At 38.8% G+C, this 18,072-nt stretch overlaps 2 protein-coding genes across 2 annotated transcripts in view; both read right to left on the bottom strand.

Moving 5' to 3' along the window:
- fmn2a (formin 2a) overlaps window positions 1-10,346 on the bottom strand; it is a 44,410-nt gene extending 34,064 nt beyond the window's left edge. Inside the window, 5 exon segments of the mRNA XM_030155756.1 lie at window positions 1,112-1,261; window positions 4,139-4,311; window positions 7,132-8,947; window positions 8,949-9,350; window positions 10,330-10,346. Of these exon segments, the coding sequence (XP_030011616.1) occupies window positions 1,112-1,261; window positions 4,139-4,311; window positions 7,132-8,947; window positions 8,949-9,314 (2,505 nt within the window). The 5' untranslated portion in view covers window positions 9,315-9,350; window positions 10,330-10,346.
- A 3,331-nt stretch (window positions 10,347-13,677) lies between these two features.
- chrm3a (cholinergic receptor, muscarinic 3a) overlaps window positions 13,678-18,072 on the bottom strand; it is a 107,210-nt gene continuing 102,815 nt past the window's right edge. The window contains exon 3 of the mRNA XM_030155757.1: window positions 13,678-16,973. Coding sequence (XP_030011617.1) covers window positions 14,996-16,954 — 1,959 coding nt within the window. The 5' untranslated portion in view covers window positions 16,955-16,973 and the 3' untranslated portion in view covers window positions 13,678-14,995. The remainder of the gene's footprint in view (window positions 16,974-18,072) is intronic.

The following is an 18,072-nucleotide window of genomic DNA, read 5'->3' as shown; positions in this document are numbered from 1 at the left end:
TTGAGACAAGCCTGACCTCTGGTGGACAAAAACAAATTTACCATCACAGCAGATTAAGCTCAGGATGTCAGGCTAATTTTATTTCTTTTGGGGCCAGCTTTTGATGCTGTTCATAAAATGTAATCTGTAAATCAAAACACATATCATGTCCGAAATTTAATTTATCGTCATCCTTTTCCATTTTTCAATCTTCTGTTTACCTAAGATCTAGCAGAATCTAGTATGTTTTGGATATCCTTAATATATACTTATTTATTTTATTTTATTGGTTTATTTAATAGGGATCATGCACATTTATGAACATTGCTGTATAAAAAATATACCCATGTAAATATGCCAGAATTAGTAAAAATAACTACTTTTCATCATCAGTCCCTAGGCAGGAGACAGAAACAAGACATAAAACAGCCAACATTAGTACGTCACTCATACGCTATAAATTAGAAAAATACAAACACAAATAATGACGACATAGGCATCATCAAAACAAATAACCAAACAAGAAAAGCACTCAGAGAGTGCAGACCTCCGCCAAGACATGATCTGCCCTTCTGATCACCACCAAAATTTAATAATTTCTTCCTTGTGCCAGTATCAACATTTCCTGAAAATTTCATGAAAATCTATCCATAACTTTTTGAGTTATTTTGCTAACAAACAAACATGCAAACACACAAAGCAAAGTGAAAGTGAAGTGAGTAAAAACAAATAGACATAGTATGATCATAGGGGCATTAGCCTATTCATTCACCTCTATACTTACATACAACTAAACAGAGAAAGTGTATGGGTGATGAAATATATGTACAACAACTAAATCAGTAGGTGAAAGAACTGAGGAACTCATCATTCACTCACTCATAAATATGAAAATTCAGAAATGTATGCATATGAAGAGCAACATACATTTGTGCAAAATGTAGGTTAATAAAGGCTAGTACAAAAAAAGCATAATGAACAAAATCTTGTAATTTAGCATTTTAAATTTAGTGTATGATGATTGATGTATGCTCAAGTTGTTGTTTTTGCTGTACTATAATGAGTGATGTATGGGTAGAGTCACATATGGAGATTATTAATAAATGCAGAGTAAAAGTATGATGTAACCAACCTGAGAGTTTAATGTACCAGAAGTTTTTGCTGACTGTTGCAAAGGTAATCTCAAGCTCTGTGCTCTCCCTGTGCTTCGACCACCATAAAGTTCCCACAGGTGAGAAGACACAGGAAGTCCTAAAGCCGCCCAAGTGTACAGCTGCTCCTCCTATACAAGTTTAGACAGAACAGAGGGTCAAGATTAGTGTCATTTACCCCATTTAACAGCGTGAGAAGAAACTTTGTGTACAAAGAAGAGAGAAAATTCTGTACAATTAATACACATATTACATTTTCTAGGTATATTTTGAGGTTCTTGTCAGCTACCACAAAATACACTAATGAGGAGACGCTACAGGACGCAGCTCTAACTCTGTTTTCAGCTGTGTTTTTTTTTGTTTGTTTTTTTTTTGTGCCAGGCAAAGATGATTAATGTATTCCACAAAAGCATTGTGGACTTTTCTTGGTGTTACAAAGTAATTGAGGGCTTACCTTCTTGCAACACAAGTAATTAATGCCACGTAATAAAGAAACACATGCTCTTACACTCCCCACCACACTGAGCGTGGGTGCAACTTGTGCATTTGTGAGTATAAATATGCTGAATAAACTGCACACAAGCTGAATCCTTGAAACCTGACCTCAATACTGCAGACAAAATAAATGTCAGAGTGATGCTACTCATTATTTGTCTACACACTAGTGTTTAGAAAAAGAGAATACTTTACATGAGAGTCATCAGATATCTAACAACCCTATACCCCACTTTTGGGCAAATTTAATGTGATACTTTAATTTCAAGTGGGATGCAGAACAAGAAACCTGCCTCTTCAGCTCTTTGCCGACTTCAGCAAAGTACAGAATGAAACTGGATATCGTGCCATATATAGGTAGTAAAGTGAAGGACAAAGGGGAGAAAAGTTGAAGATGGAAATAAAAGGAAAGTAAAATAAATAAAAAAAACAGAGGTGATGCAGAAAGTGATTCATTTTAAGATTAAATGTTACTGTAAAAGGAAAAAGGATAATAGGATGAGGTATTAAGGGGTTTTAGTCAAAAGGTTGTAAAGATAGCTCATGATTGTTTCAAAGTATTTATTTGATTGGGAGATTAACTGTGATATACACAGTAATAGCAAAGAGATCTGCACTTTCAGCAGCAACTGCAAAGGTTATTCTCGGCCGAGCTGAATAATACAGGACTTCGGGCCAAGCCCCAGACTGAAGTAAGCAGAGAGCAGGGGTTTAAAAAAAAAAAGGAAAAAAGCAAACTGTGAGTATCTGTCCAATCTAGGCAGGGTGAGCTTTTTTCAGGGGAAGAGCAGCCTGAGCCTGAGGCACGTGGAGTTGTTACATAACATGGTCAGCAGATGGTCTACCCAATCACAGATGTGTGTATTTGTGCCTTTGTGTGTGACTGAGTGAGAGCTGGAGAGGCGGCTGTTAAGCCAGCCATGCGAAGAAATGCCTGAACATGTATGGGTGTCCCAAGCTGTCCTTTTGTGTATCAGTGCACACGTTATTATTACCTTACTAAAGCAACTGTGAACCACCGGTGGAGTTATGCATAAAAAGAAAAGTGTTCCATGTTAATATCATAATACAAGCGGAATAAGATGAAATAGGACAGATTCAGAGCATTCATGCCTCATAGTGACTGTGTGAGTTGTTTACGCTCGTGTTTGCAGGAGCCTATACATGTGTAGTTCAGTATGCATGTAGGACAACATCTGAGGGGGATATGCATTGTGCAGCTAGAGATAAATACTCCATTAATCTATTTACATTTTCAGAAGTCACCAGACACTGCAAAATAAAAATAAAAATAAACATGTGGCAGCTCATTAACATAGTCTGAAAATGAAATTTTATGATCATGCTGTGAATAAGATCATCAGCTAATATTGCCCTTATATTTTTTTCACACAAATACTTGTACACATTCACATCAGGACATCTCACCCACTATACATATACACATTTATAGTATAGGCTTATATATGACACCACAGATTTCATTATTCCTTATAATAGCTCTGAAAAAGCAAAAAAAAAAAAAAGCAAAATGGCACTGATAATTTGCGATTACTACAGTGAACTGCATAGGGGAAAATAACCCACTTATGGGATTAGATATGATTGAATCATCACTGGAATGAAGGAATCATGAAATTAACTTTCATATGGTCATGCTGTCGACATGCCCCACTGCTCACAGGATAACAAAACCTCTTGGGATGAATCACAGCGTTACAGAAATAAATATAAACGTGTAGATTGGATGAGCTTGGAAGGCACTGTTTACTGTACATATGGTCTGTCGCTGACTGCAAATAGATTTCCCAGAAATTAATGCCTGGTCTGATGACAGTTAAGCTTTAGTTTTGTTCTGAAGCTTGTATTTATGTGAGATGCAGTCATACAGAACACATGTAAATCAGTTTCATTACCCAGAAGATTTAATCTTTGGATAATCACTGTGACAAGATGAATCATCTTTGTGTTGCTATAGTCTGAGGCATGGAGCTGCAGTTAAAAACATTTTAATCTTTAAGGGTCATTGAGTTATATTTAGCGACATCTAGTGGTGAGGATTGCAACCAACCATACCTACACAAGGCTCCCTGAACCAAGGTTAAAAAAAAAAAAAAAAGATAGAATGAACAATGTTTGCTGTGCCCATTCAGCGTTTTTTTTTTTTTTAGGTAGATATTGCTCTGGATCAACACGCACAGAGTGGATGATGGGAATGCACCTGTACCCTGGATGCCACCTGCTATAAAGTGGGTCATTCTAAAAAACAAAAACACAGCAATTCCTATTTTCATGTGATACAAACCAATGAGAGCCTAATAATCAATATTATATTCCATTTTTGCAGTTAAATCCTACGATCACTGGGCCTTTAGGTGTTTTTCAGTACAACAATACTACTCGCATCCCCATGTTACCTCAACAATAATTTGTCTAGAAAACTTGAGGCAATAACTCACGTCATCACTTTTGGAAAACAAGTGAACAAGAAGCAGTATAGACAAAGGCCTTACATTAAAAACAGAGGGCGTTGGTGAGACAGGGCTGCCAGTATGAACCTCTCCACTGCTGTCACTGAAGGGCTGCAGCAAACCCAGAGCTAGCATTCGGTGACACAGTTCCTTGGCTTCCTCCTCTGTGGGCCCATCTCCATGCTGAACACACAACCTCTCCAGTAAAGTATGACCTAAGAAGAAGGAAAAATCAGGGGATAAAAACAGCACAGAAAAGAGCAGCAGTCGAGACTGTTCTGGAAGATGCACATGTGTGTATGTTGTTTAGATACATCTGAAAACACATCTCTGCCTGTCATTCTGGGATGTTTTTCCATTTTTTAAATATCTTACCTATGTGGTGAAGTTAGAATGTAATATATCTGTACCTGATGTGATAATTAAACACCTTCGAGTTTGAGACCTATTCACACCATTTACATGAGTTGGCAACAGAGATTGTGTTAATTGTGCAGAGCCTTAGTTATCACAGATGCTGCAGAGAATTAGTAGATGCTAAATTACGCAGATACAGGCAGAATATCTAAAAATACTGCTGTTTAAACAGTGAGGTTGAGGTTTTAACAGTCTGATGAATAGGGCATAATTAGAAATAGGGTGGTTTAAGTATTGGATAAAACAAATAATTAGCTTCATGTTTCTCTCAAAGCTTTAAATAATGTTTAAAGTCTGAAATTAACCAGTGAATTTAGACTGTCTTTGTCTTTCCTTTAACTTTCTCGCTCACCCTTTTGTTACCTGGAAAGGATGGACTGATCAGTGACATGTGAAATGCTTACTGAGTGATTTTTTTTTTTTTTTGTAACAGGATAACAGAATTTTGAGACAAAGGGAACCTTTATTGTTTGGCTGCAGTTCAGTCACCTGATGAAATGTGAAAGGATCTGAAATCAGGAGTTATTTATGTCATCCAGATAAACTGTCACTTGGGTTTACCATCCAGTTCTGTACACAGTGTGCATGTGTAGCCTATGTGTGTGTTTTTGTGTCTAAGCCAGGAGGGGCAGAGGATGACAACATTGCCATGGGTGGGTGGTAGCGTTGTCATTTGGCTCTCTGATTTATGAGCTCAGGCGCAGACAGTAGAGCGCAGCTGAACTCTTTAGTCACCATGACAGAAAGGAGGACAAAGTGGTATTGTTTTGTTAGAAGAAGTCATTTGTTCTGGAGACACTTCAATAGGGAACCTCCAGTGTTTCATTGTGGCTATTGTACGGTAGCTATATGATCACTTTTATTCCTGCTGTGATCGTTTGTATTACATGATAATCAGTGGTTCATTAGAACATACAGCAAATCACAATGCAATTACGCTAATCATCTTACCATCTCATTTCGTAATGGCTTGATCTCAAATGAATATGGGCTTGAAGTCAAACAAATACAATTTACATCAGGCACATCAGGCATTCCTGGCAATAAAAATAAATTATAACTAAAATACTACCTTTGTCTGTGTATAATTGTTTGGGTTTGTTTACAACATGTGCAGGTGACTCACTATATCTAAGAAAAATCAGGCATTGTGTAAGTCTTAGGCCACCTTTAGCTTTGTTGTTTTTGCTGGACAGAAATGAGCATTCATATGTTTTTCTCATTCTCTTTTCTTCAGATACAAGAAAAATACAGGGAATATTTGCACAGCCTTAAAATAAAAATGGAACTAAATGGGTTTAAAAGTCTTAAAGTCACTTTTTAGTATGACCCCTGACCCCATGATAAAAAGAAGCAGAAACGGTTAGAAACATCTGACGTGTTGAAAGAAATAAAACAGAATATTAATGTAAGAAATCTCATATTTTCTGAACAAAAGGGTTAAAGACATCACACTAAATACTACGACTGGTTTACAGAAGCTGTTCACATCACATGTTTGCTGTTCATACTTTACAGTTGACTGAGAAGTGCATGTGTGTGTTATAACTGGTCAAACCAACAAACCTAGTGTTGGCCTAAGGCAGGGGTGTCAAACTCATTTTCTTCCAGGGGCCACATTCAGCCCAATTTAATCTGAAGCGGGCCAGACCAGTAAAATAATAGCATGAGAGCCAATAAATAATGACAACTCCAAATTGTTTTAGCGCAAAAAGTAACATTCAATTATGCCAATATTTACATTTACAAATTATCCGAACAAAAAGGATGTCAATAACCTGAAAAAAATAAAATTTGTTAAGAAATGTGATTACAATTTTATCAATATTATGCCTCGACTTATCATTTATACATATGCATTACAGATCAGATCTACAAAGGCACAAAACATTCAGTAACAGGCAGAATATTGTTAAAATTCCACTTAATTTTCTTTAGACATTTCAGGTTGTTCATATTTGTTCAGGTTATTTACATTTTAGTGTTAAAGGACTGTTTGTTAATGTATACATTTTCATAATTTAATGTTTTTTGCACCAAATCAAAGAGAAAAAAATGGTGTTGTCATTATTTATAGGTTATTATGATATTATTTTTGAGTTCGATGCCCTAACTTGCACTTTGCAGATTCATCTCACGGGCTGGATTGGAACCGTTGGCGTGACGATTTTGGCCCCCGGACCGCATGTTTGACACCTGTGGCCTAAGGCGTTTGCACAGTACTGTACATCTGATTAGCTATAGTACAGAGTATGTGTTCCTCCATTATGTATATATTAATTTGTTGTAGCTGTTATGGCTGTGATGTGTAACATGTCTTCTCTCTGGAAGTGCATGTCATTCATTCTAATCCCTTTCCTCTCTAATACTCTGAGTTAGTGCTGCCTCTTTGATCGACTGGCATCTCTTTCTACATATCAGTTTTATTCACTTCATTCATCATTCATGAGGAAACTCAGTCCTGCCTCAGACCACCTTAGCTTCACTAGTAGCTTCACTTATAGCTGATGCGAACACCCGGACAGTGATGATGCTAGCTCTATTCCTAGCTTGCTAGAGTAGTCAAAATGAGCCATATGTGGCAGATGCAGCAGATTCATTTATTTTGTGTGACTCACCAGAGAATACATCCAGATAGGGTGTTGCAGTGTTGGAGGCCTGGCGTACATACTGTGCTCTCCTGGAACCCAGAGTCCAGTAGGTCCCCACTGCATAACCCCTCTCTGGTGTATCCTGCTCTTTGACTCCACCACCAGACCTCATTTCCAGTTCATCCCAGTCTGCTGACACATTTAGGGGACCACCAATGGAACAGGACCTCTGTTTGCGTCTCCTGAATGACTGTCCCCCATTAGGCTCCAGAGAAGAAGCATCTGCTTTCCTGGGTACATGGGGACTGGTAAGGGGGGAGTCCACTGGAGAGGTGAGCTGCCTAGTGGTGGTCTTCACATAGGAGGGGTGTACTGGAGGGTACAGTTTGACAGTAGAAGGGGAAGTGGAGGATGGTCGTCTAGGCTGAGAAACATAGTCTGGTGTCAGCTGACCAATGGACAAACTACTCTTCCTTCCTTTCAGCGACAGGAAGTGCTGCTTCTTAATTTCCTCTTCCTCCCCTCTCTCCGTTGACAGATCCATGCTGCTGGCACTTTTATGAGTATACAGTGTCCCCCCACCTGCTGCTTCCGGATCAGGATCGAGGTGTACGCTTGGCACGCACAGGCTTTTGCTCTGTGTGGTCCTACCTTGACTATGCTGAACCGGACTTTCCAGATCATCCTGGGGCTCCTCAGCACTCTCATAGGAGGTGGTGGTGGCAGTTGTGTCTGGGAAGCTGTATGTGCTGTTGGTCTTTGGGAAAAGGCTGCCACTGCTCCTTTCCGTATCTGGGGCTGAAGATGGACCACTCTCACTTAGAGACCCTGGACCTGATGAATTTCTTGACAAAGATGTGTCATTGCTTTCATTTTCTAATTTCTTATATTCAGAGTTCAGACCTTGAACCATACTTTGACTACGAGTTGAGGAATAGGGAGCTTCCTTACCCCAGTTTAGTAGCTGGGGAGATGTGAATTTTTGAGAGGCTTTATCTCCAACAGAGGTTGAACATTCATTTAAATGACATGTCATCATTTCCAGGGCCTCTTCAGTGGCTGCACATTGTTGTCTTATGGCCTGTTGGATGTCAGAGAGAAGGTCCTCATTTTCAGCTGCTGCTGAGTGGAAGCTGTAAAGATCAGCGTCCGAACCAGAGCTCATCTTCCGACCAGCCTCATCTTCCACAGATTGGCGTATGTTCAACTGGTTTAGATCCCCTTCTAAGTCTGATGTCGTGCCCATCTCATCAGCTGACAAACCTGCCTCTGCACCTGAACTGAGTCCTTTGCCAAAGTGCCCAGACCTCCCATCTTCCAATACATCATCCTTGGATAAACCTTTAGACTTGGATAAACTTTTTCTGATTTTCATGCCTGAAAACATAGAACCCTTTGACTCTGACTTTGTCTTCTTCTTTGCATTATTTTCTCCTTTGCTACTCTTACTGAATGACTTTCTAGATTTTTTGTCCACATCTCTATCATCAGCATCACCATCACAGGGAACATCTCCAGTTGTTCCAGCTCCTGGCCCACCACTTCCTCCTCCTTTCTTCTGCTTTGCCTCCTGGTTTCCCATATTCCTGAGCAGGCGGACACCCTTGGCTAACAGGCCATGCTGCTGGGGTCGAGGCTGGGCATGCTGGGCTTCCTCCTGGGCTGCTCCTCTGCTGAGCTTTCGATTTGCTGCTTCAGAGCTGCTTAATCCCTGCTGTTTACCCACCGCAGTTAAAGGCAGATGTGCGGATGATGCTGCCTCCCCCAGCGTCGTTGATGCTGATGATGAAAGTAGGAGGAGACTGGCACTGACAGCCACGGGCTCACTACCATTCACTCCTCGTACCCCCCCCCCTCTTCTGCTCAGCCTCTCTCACTCTCTCATCCTTCCTCTCTTTTTGCTCCTCCTTCACGTCCCAATCTGCTGCTGCGCGCTCAGCTGCCTTGCATAACGGGCTGCTGGTTGACCGAGCAAGGCGCTGATGCTCTGGAGTATGCTGCCCTTGTCCATTTGAAGGGGGAAGTATTTGTTTAGGATGCTGATGCTCTAAGATACACTGCTGCTGCAGTTGCTGTTGATTCAACAGTGAGTGCTGCTGTCTGCGGAGGATGTTGGTAACACTACTCTTCCTCCTTCCTTTGAAAGTGGTAGTGAACAGACTCTCTTTTAGAAAAGGCACTTGGGTTTCCACTGTTTTGATTGTCTGCATCTTGGCAACTAGAGCTTCAGCTAGAGGGGTGGTGATCTAGACAGGAAGAAGTGAAGGGAGGACAACAAAGTCAAATGTCATTAGTGCAATTTATATTTTGGCTTAGTTTCAAAGGCAAAAAAAAAACAAACAAACATATTGTCAGCAGATCTGTGCAGTAAATGTTAACCATAAGTGAACAATTAAGCTATTTTATTAACATGCAGTTGGGGTTGTTTACATACGAGAGGGGTTCAAAAAGTCAGTGGAAAAAGGTTAGTTATGTTTATTTTTCAATATATGCTCCATCTAGTTCAATACACTTCTGCATTGCATTGATATCGGCATTTAAGTCCATCTGTGTAAATCTGAGGGCCATGTGATTTAACCCATAAAGACCCAGTGTAATTTATGTGTCAGTTCCAAAATATTTTGTTCTCTATATTTAACTTTTCTTAAGTGATTTATCATTATTAATTATGACAAAAATCCTCTGTATTTTGTGTTTTTTCAGTGAACATCAGGTATTTTCCAATATTTAATTTACTGATCATGTAGATGTTCATAAAAGCTTTAAAACATTAAGCTTGATGGTTTTTATAACAGAAACAAATGAAAAAAAAAGTTGTTGTTTTTTTTCAGCAAAATGCATCATTAATTGAATCCCAAGTGTCTCCATCCACTATCATTGATCAACTCCATGGGTTTTACTGGTGAATCAATGTTATAGAAGATGACAGTGTTTCCACGTTCACTACAGAGCCTCTGAACTTCCAAATGAGTCATATCTGATTACTATGAAAAAATGACAAACTGCATTTTATACCAGTTTTTGACATCTATTGATAGGATTAGTGTTTCAGAAGTTATTAAACATTTTAGATCAGTAGATGGTTTTAGTTGTGGGTGGCTGTTTGGGTTAAAGCATTTCAAAACTATGTTCTTTTTCCACAAACATTTTGAAGCCCCCTTGTATAAGGTCTAAAAAAATAACTCAGTAATTGAGTTGAAATCTTGAATTATTTAATATTTCAACCTGTCATGTGGTCATGCAGCCCCTCAGACTGATGCACACATACTGTATGGGTGTGGCAGTCACAACAGAAACGAGTAGAAAACAGAAAACATTTAACAAAACATTATTACTTGTATATGAATTACAGTTGACAAAAAAGTGTCTTCCTTAAAATGAGAACTTCAGCACACACTGGAATGTACAGTAACTCTACTCTTGCTTAAATTAATACAAATTAAGTCACTTTTTTCAATAAAACAAACAGAAACAGTAACTGTCATCAACCTAACCTGAAATATTCACTATTTTAGTAACATTTCACAAGTGTAAGAGAACTAAACTTCATAAACGATGATGGTGTACTTGCCTGATGGGTGGATTCTCTGCAGTGGTTCAGTACTGACTGAAGGAAACTACACAAACAAGTGTTTGTCTCATCTGTGAGCTGCTCCTTAGCCATGGGTCACATGAAGTTGGTATTTCCCTCATCACATGTCTGTTCTTCCTTAGCCATTACCCATTAGCACTGTCTCAGACTCCCCTCACTAACTTCATCAGGCTTCATCATGAGAGCATACAGATCTGAGCAACAAAGACAACCTTTGTGTTTATTCAGTTACTGTTAAAATCAGTCAATCTGAGATTTTTTTTTTTTAGTGACAGTACATTAGAACTTATGTTTCACTGAAAATGACATAAAACCCTCAAACACAACAACAAAGCCACAAGTGTTTCTTCTGCACTGATGCACCTTGCTCGCTTCCACTTTTAAGTCCGTCCCACCAATCAGCCAATGGGTTTCAGCTGCGTCCTCCTCGCAAGAGCTCAAAACAAACATGTTAATAAAACTAATTCAATGCAAACAGCTACAAATACAACTCTATCATTGTAAATGTAAATAGGATTATTTAAACTGTAAAAGATATTGGATTAAAACTACAAACAGGAGAATGTTTTACATATTAGTCCTTGAAAATACACCAGGAAATGTAAAGGAATTTTTTTTTTTTTTAAATTTTTGTCACATTAAGAGTGGAAAACTTAATGCTATTGGTCTGATCTGAAAGCAAGTAAAGCTCTTGAAAATTCACTTACAGAGTGAAGAAAGAAAATAAAATCCTGACATCAAATGAGGGCTTGGTTCAGGAAATCTAGTTTACTCTGGTTGAAACCCAAAGGAACAGGTATTATTACTGCATATCAATCCATCAATAAAATATGAGGGTTTCTTATGCGGTTTATTGAAGAACTTGATAACTCTTAAAAGTAAACTTGATCAAACTTGATTTATAGTCTTACCTTCCAAAAAAGTAAATTTAGACACATCCAAGACATTTTGCGTGCTGCCAAAGGAACAAAGGATTCTTTGAAGCATGTGACAGTCAATAAAGATAGATGTTCACTTAAAATGGTTTACTATCACATGGAGCTGTGGATTTAGTTTTGATTGGAGGCATTATGGATATTCATAAATGTAAAATCAGGGTTGGTGCCACTTTTATCCTTACACTAGAATGTTTATAATCCACAGTGACAATAATATAATCAGTTACATAACTGAGTGAAATCACAAACTACACTGCGAAAACCCTCGTTTCTGGGAAATGGGTGATAAAAATAATCTAATCACACATGATTTAATTAGAAAAATAATCGGACTTTAACATTATATAAATAACATTGTCTTTGCAAGACTTTCCAGGTAATATCGAGCAAGGTTTAACCAGTTTAACTGCTATGTATAATATCATATAAGTAGAGGAACAATTGTGGCAACATCCAATAGATATATTAAGTATCTTTATCCAAGTAACTATGTTCGTTTTTGCATAGGTTGCTTGATTTTTTAATGCATTTTTCTGGTTTCAATTATTATTTCTATATTTTATTATACTTCCAAGAAATCTAGCCAAGCCAAATTGGCTTTCTCCATTTGCAGAATATTTGTCAGTCAGGAAAATTTTAAGAATAACTATCTAGGTAATGTCACATGAAAGCAAAATGTTAGCATTTGATTGTTAGGTTCTAGTGTTACACATTTCTTGCCGAGTCACTCAGCCCCCATAAGTCAACGCTAAGTGTCCCTGGACAAGGCTCAGACTTTAAAGTGATGCCCTGACACTGCAACGAGGCCATAGTATTACAGCCTGTGATTTATTGGACAGCAGAGACAAGGTGTGAATGTGTGTAACTGTGTCAGTGTGGCTCAGGTTGTTGCTGAATTTATCACCTTATTCCCCAGTGAAACCACTCAGAGATATATCACGTGACTGAGACAACACAATCATTACTGACACATACAACCAATGATTCTGTCAATAAAAAGTTTTTTGTTTATTGACTTAAAATATGAGTATGATTGACATACTTAAAATGTAACAAAAATGTCAGTGTTAGCCATTTTCATAGTTTACATTCCCATTATTTTGTACAAAAATCTTATATTTTGATGAAGAATGTACTATCACACTATAGCACACTGTGTTTAATGCAGACAAAATATCCACTATTGATGGTCATAGGATATTTTACATCTTTTTCTTACACCACAAGTCATTTATTTGTATATGACTTATTATTCAACCTAAAACCTCTATTCATCCTCCATTATACTCTTCAATACAGTTTTTAATGACCTTTGCACAAAATTAATATTTAAAGTTTTTGGTGCTTTATTGATGCATAAGTCATCTAATAAAGATATGAATAAAACCTGTTTAATAATACAATTTAAATGTATATGTTTTTTTTTTTTGCCTTTTGTGGCATTTTAATATTGACATTGGTATAAGATGTGGTGTCAGCTGACCTGATGTGGACCACAATAGGTAGAATTCTATCCACAAAACAACTGCTTTTAATATTTCAGAAGAAGAACTAAATCATACATAAGTCATGACACAAAAACTTCTTTGAATTTGTGGCACAATGTTAAAAATACTGTTCAAACAGGTTAGAATGTATAACATGTCAAATTGTGAAGTAAGGGTCTCGGATCAATATGAGTATGGACAACTGATACACTAGAAAGAACTACTGTGTTGTTTATATTTGTGATTACCCCACCCCCCAAAGGGGAGGCAAGGGGTATTGTTTTTGATTCTGTTTGTTTGTTTGTTAACACTTTAGTGGCAAAACTATTGGTTGAATTCATACCAATTTGGGTTTGTAGATTGCCAGTGACCCAGAATAGATGTCATTACATTTTGGGAAAAGTAGGTCAAAGTTAAAATTTTGTATGAATTTTTAAAATCTTATTTTTTCCCCATTTACTTCTAATGGGCAAAATTTCACATAAAAACATCAATTTTGGTTCAATTTACTTCAAACTCGGCACATATATAGAGGCAATTGATATTCTGACATCAGCACACGCATAGACATGATGACATCAGCTGGATTGATGCCAAAATAAGCTATGCTATGTGTGAGGGGCGGGGTTTGTTGTGTTTGGTGCCACTTGTTTTTATATTGGTTTCAATTGGATTTTGACGGTGCAGTACTATATAATCAGTACTGACAGTGATGTAACCCTCCCATGCCACTAGAGGCTCCCATTGCCCTGTGGAATAAAATATGCATTGGCCTTCTCCTAAGATTAATTATTTTGTACAAATTTCAAGGTGTAAAATGAAAACACACATCTTAATAAATGGACATCTTTGAGTGTGCAATCAACCATTGTGTATGAAGTCAGAAATATTCAAATATACACAAACAGAATATTATTGTGATCATATAATCGTTACTCTTCACAGAAAACCTCAAGTACATAAAACACAACCAATGTACTTATTGTCTCCACCATAAAAACCACAACAATCACATTGAACACAACAGCAGTTCACTGACTGTGGTGCCACACAGAATATTCACAACTCAGTTCATCAGAAGAATCATTTTCAGACTGGCTCAAAATCTCAGGAATATCTAGAAAAACAAAAATGAATATCACAAAAATAACTGCTCTTTGTTGACTGCAAGTAAGGACGCAATTTAAGAACTTTTTTTTTTTATATATTCCATCAGACACAGGAAAGCTATAACCATGTAGAAAGGCAATGTACAGAAGTCCTGATAGGAACACATGCCAGTCAGGATGGCAGATCAAATCAAATACAATGTAGAAGCCTGTGAGCACAAAACTTTTTTTGTCTTGGCTGTCTGTGACATTTTACAGATACATCATTTTGTCTTGAAATGCAAAACCACTGTGCACTTTACAGATCTAGCTACCCACAGAGAAAAATGATAAGAAATGTGAATCCCCAGCCCTATCACAAAGATATCCTTTCCCATTGAGTCAATTGCACTTCAATATCAATATTACTAATATCTCTCCTGCAATGCATTTAATAGCCCTTTTCATTTATTTTCCATTCAGTTAATTTCTCTCAGACATACTTGCATGAAATGATGAAGAGTTCTCTAAGGACAGAGAGAAAGGTTTTATCTCTGGGTTCCACCTTAAACAACGTCAGATGTGCCAACACAAACACACACTGCAACACCACCATATGTTTGCTAGACATAGGATTTCTGTGTTTGACATACCAGCAGTGAAACACATTACAGATCTCTAAGCAAAGAAACTCCACAGAAACAACTAGAGGATGTTTCTTTCTTTTCCTTGTCCTATGTGAGACCTGTCAGTTGCCCGGTATCAACCATCCAAAATCTCTATACCTTATGTGGACTCCCTGGGAATCCTCCTGTGGAAGACCACTGACTGTCTCTGCTGGAACTGCTGCTTCCTCCGTTTCTTCTGATCCCACCGGCAAAGCAGTATCATCTTAAAGGTCGTACGGAAAGTCTTGTTGCACAAGGCGTAGCACATAGGGTTGACGGTGCTGTTGACATAGCACAGCCAGTAACCCACTGCCCACAGTACTTGTGGGATGCAATCTTTACAGAAGGCATTGATCAGCACCATTATATTATATGGTGTCCAAGTGATGATGAAAGCAAACAAAATGGCACTTAGAGTCTGAGCTGCCTTCTTTTCCTTCACTAGGGACATGCGCTTCCTCTTGGTGATTTGAGTCCGGGCTCTGGCTGCAAAACGCTTTGCCAGAGCAGCCTCTTTGAAGGACATTGGGACAGAGGGGGATTTGGTGGTTGTGCTGGTGGTAGTAGAGTCAGTGGCAGTGGTTGTAGTTGCTGGCGGACCATCCAAAGAACCCGTGTTAGTGTTAGCCTGGATGGTAGGCATGGATTGAATCTTGCGAGAGCAGAAGCGTTGGTGGTAGCTATTTTCTGTACTGTTTGGTCCATCAGGAGTACTGGCAACTGTGGTATTGGTTGTGCCTATTGAAAGGCTGTCTCGGCTATACTCTGCCCCCCTGAGGGGATCTTCCTCTGAGACAGCATCGAGATCCTCACATGAGGTGAGTTGGGAATTGACGGCAGCTTTAATACCAGGCAGACTCAGGACAATAGAGAAAATGGTATGACTCTGGGAAATCATGTCTCTCCCGCTGCAATCCTCATCCTCTGATGAGCCAGATTGGTCCATTGAAACAGCAGCATCATTGTTGTTCCAGCTGTCGCTGCTGCTCTGGTCTGCATCACCATCTCCTTGTCTCATACTACCAGGTCTCCAAGAACGAACCCCAGGCCAGCAGTGGAAGCGACCAACAAGCTCACGACATGTGCTCTTTCTCTTGGATAACCTGGTTAGCTCGTAGCTGCCGCAGCTTCGTGAACTTCCTGTCTGATGGACAAAATGGGCCCGCTCATCTCCACCATTCCCACTTCTTGATCCTGGCCCACCATGACCCCCTGAGCCCTGCAAACCGGCCAACTCTTTTGAACGGTTCTGGGTCTCTTTGTATATCCGCCAGTAGAGAACACTCATTATTGTCACAGGCAAGTAGAATGCCGCCATAGCTGTGCAGAAAGTTATAGTGGGTTCTGAGAGGAACTGAATGTAGCACTCATTTGCAGGTACAGTTCTTTTACCCACAAAAAACTGCCAAAGCAAAATAGCTGGAGCCCACAATACAAGAGACACAAACCAGGCCAAGCCGATCATTATCCCAGCTCGCTTTGTGGTCCGTTTGGCCCGGTAGGTCAGAGGCCTGGTTATAGAAAAATAGCGGTCGAAGCTGATCACCAGTAAGTTCATAACTGAAGCATTACTAGCCACATAGTCTATAGCCAACCACAGGTCACAAGCCCAGTTACCCATGACCCAGTGACCCATCACAAGATAAACTGTGTAGAGGTTCATGGATATGACTCCGATAATGAGGTCAGCTACAGCCAAGCTCAGTAGGAAATAGTTATTGACCGTCTTAAGCTGGCGATTAACCTTGAATGAAACCACTACCAGAATGTTGCCGATGATGGTGACAAGTGACAACATGCCTGTCACCAAAACGATTAGAACAACTTGCCACACATGATGGCCACCCAAAGGGTCAAGAATGGCAGTTTTGTTCCCATTTGGGGATTCAGTGGTGAAGTTGAAAAGGTTGCTGGTAGAAGAGGAATTGTCATCCAGTGCATTCCCATTGTAAAACAGGTAGGGGCTTCCTCCAGTTCCTTCCTGGTGGAGAGCCTTGGATTGTGGGTAGGATCCTGCCGCTGGTGCTGAGGTGATGGCAGTCAGGAGGAGTCCAGGGTCTGTACTGTTGGAGCTCATTGTTGTGTCCTGGCATATTCTAAGAAGAAAAAACAGAGCAGAAGATGTAAAAAAATACAAAGAAAAAAGGAAACACAAAAGCAACTGACATTCCTATTCATCATATGTCCAGTAGGGGAGGCTAGAAGACCACTTTATCAATGTGAACGTCTGAAAGGGCAGTGGTAGGAAGATGTATGGGTCTAATTTCACTTTTCCTGTTAAACTTTCAAATGAAGCTTTATTATGTGGCATTCTTAATATATTACCTGTCATATATTAATATAAAACTTGGCATCTAAATGAGTATAGATTAGGTACCCACTACTGAAATCAGTATTTGCTTCTAATGAAACCCAGCACATTACAAATAAATGCTTCCTCACATAGGCAGTATTTTTTTTTTTCTACATGGCTACTGAGTCTGTAAATATATCAATGTTGGGACTGCACCTTGTACAATGTTAGTTTTCAAACAGGGGTCATTTTTTTCCCATGGGACAGGGACCATGGAAATGATGCTGATCTGTTTTCTGAATGACCAATGCAAGTACAACCCAGATTCTGAATAGAGTAACCGGATGATTGCATATATCTGTTGACATACCACTTAGGCCAGGCTGTAACAGATAAATCATTCTGACATGTGAAATCAAGATAGTTATGAGTATACGGTTACAGAAAATATCTGAGAACAAAGATATGACATGAGATAAACAGATGAAATCTTATTGCACTAAGTTTAAATCTTTGTTTCAGCTGATGATGCTTATCAGAGTCGATCGGTTTTGTTCCATATTAGGTAAGGCAAAGAACCCAAAATTCCATGGCGGAAGAAAGAAAATAGTACTTAACAAGTTAACAGTAATTAACTGTTGACTGTCTGCGCAGGGATTTCTTTTTTTTTTATTTGACTGGAGATAAAATGACCAAAGAAAATGACAACAATGAAAACAAAAACCTGCTATTTTTGTCAAAGCAGCTCTTGATAAGTAGATAATCGGCAAGTCCTTTGCGATTTTGGATCTGCTGTGCAATCATTTATAATTGCAATAGTGATTTGCATTTAGATGTGTCTTTGTGCGTTACAAGCAAAGAAAAAGTGTTTTTATCCATAAAATTCAACAGCACACAATAAT

This window comes from Sphaeramia orbicularis, chromosome 15, assembly GCF_902148855.1.
Source record: "Sphaeramia orbicularis chromosome 15, fSphaOr1.1, whole genome shotgun sequence".
Classification (NCBI taxonomy): Eukaryota; Metazoa; Chordata; class Actinopteri; order Kurtiformes; family Apogonidae; genus Sphaeramia; species Sphaeramia orbicularis.
Note: the sequence above shows the minus strand (reverse complement) of the source record. Positions and strands in the feature narration are given on the sequence as shown.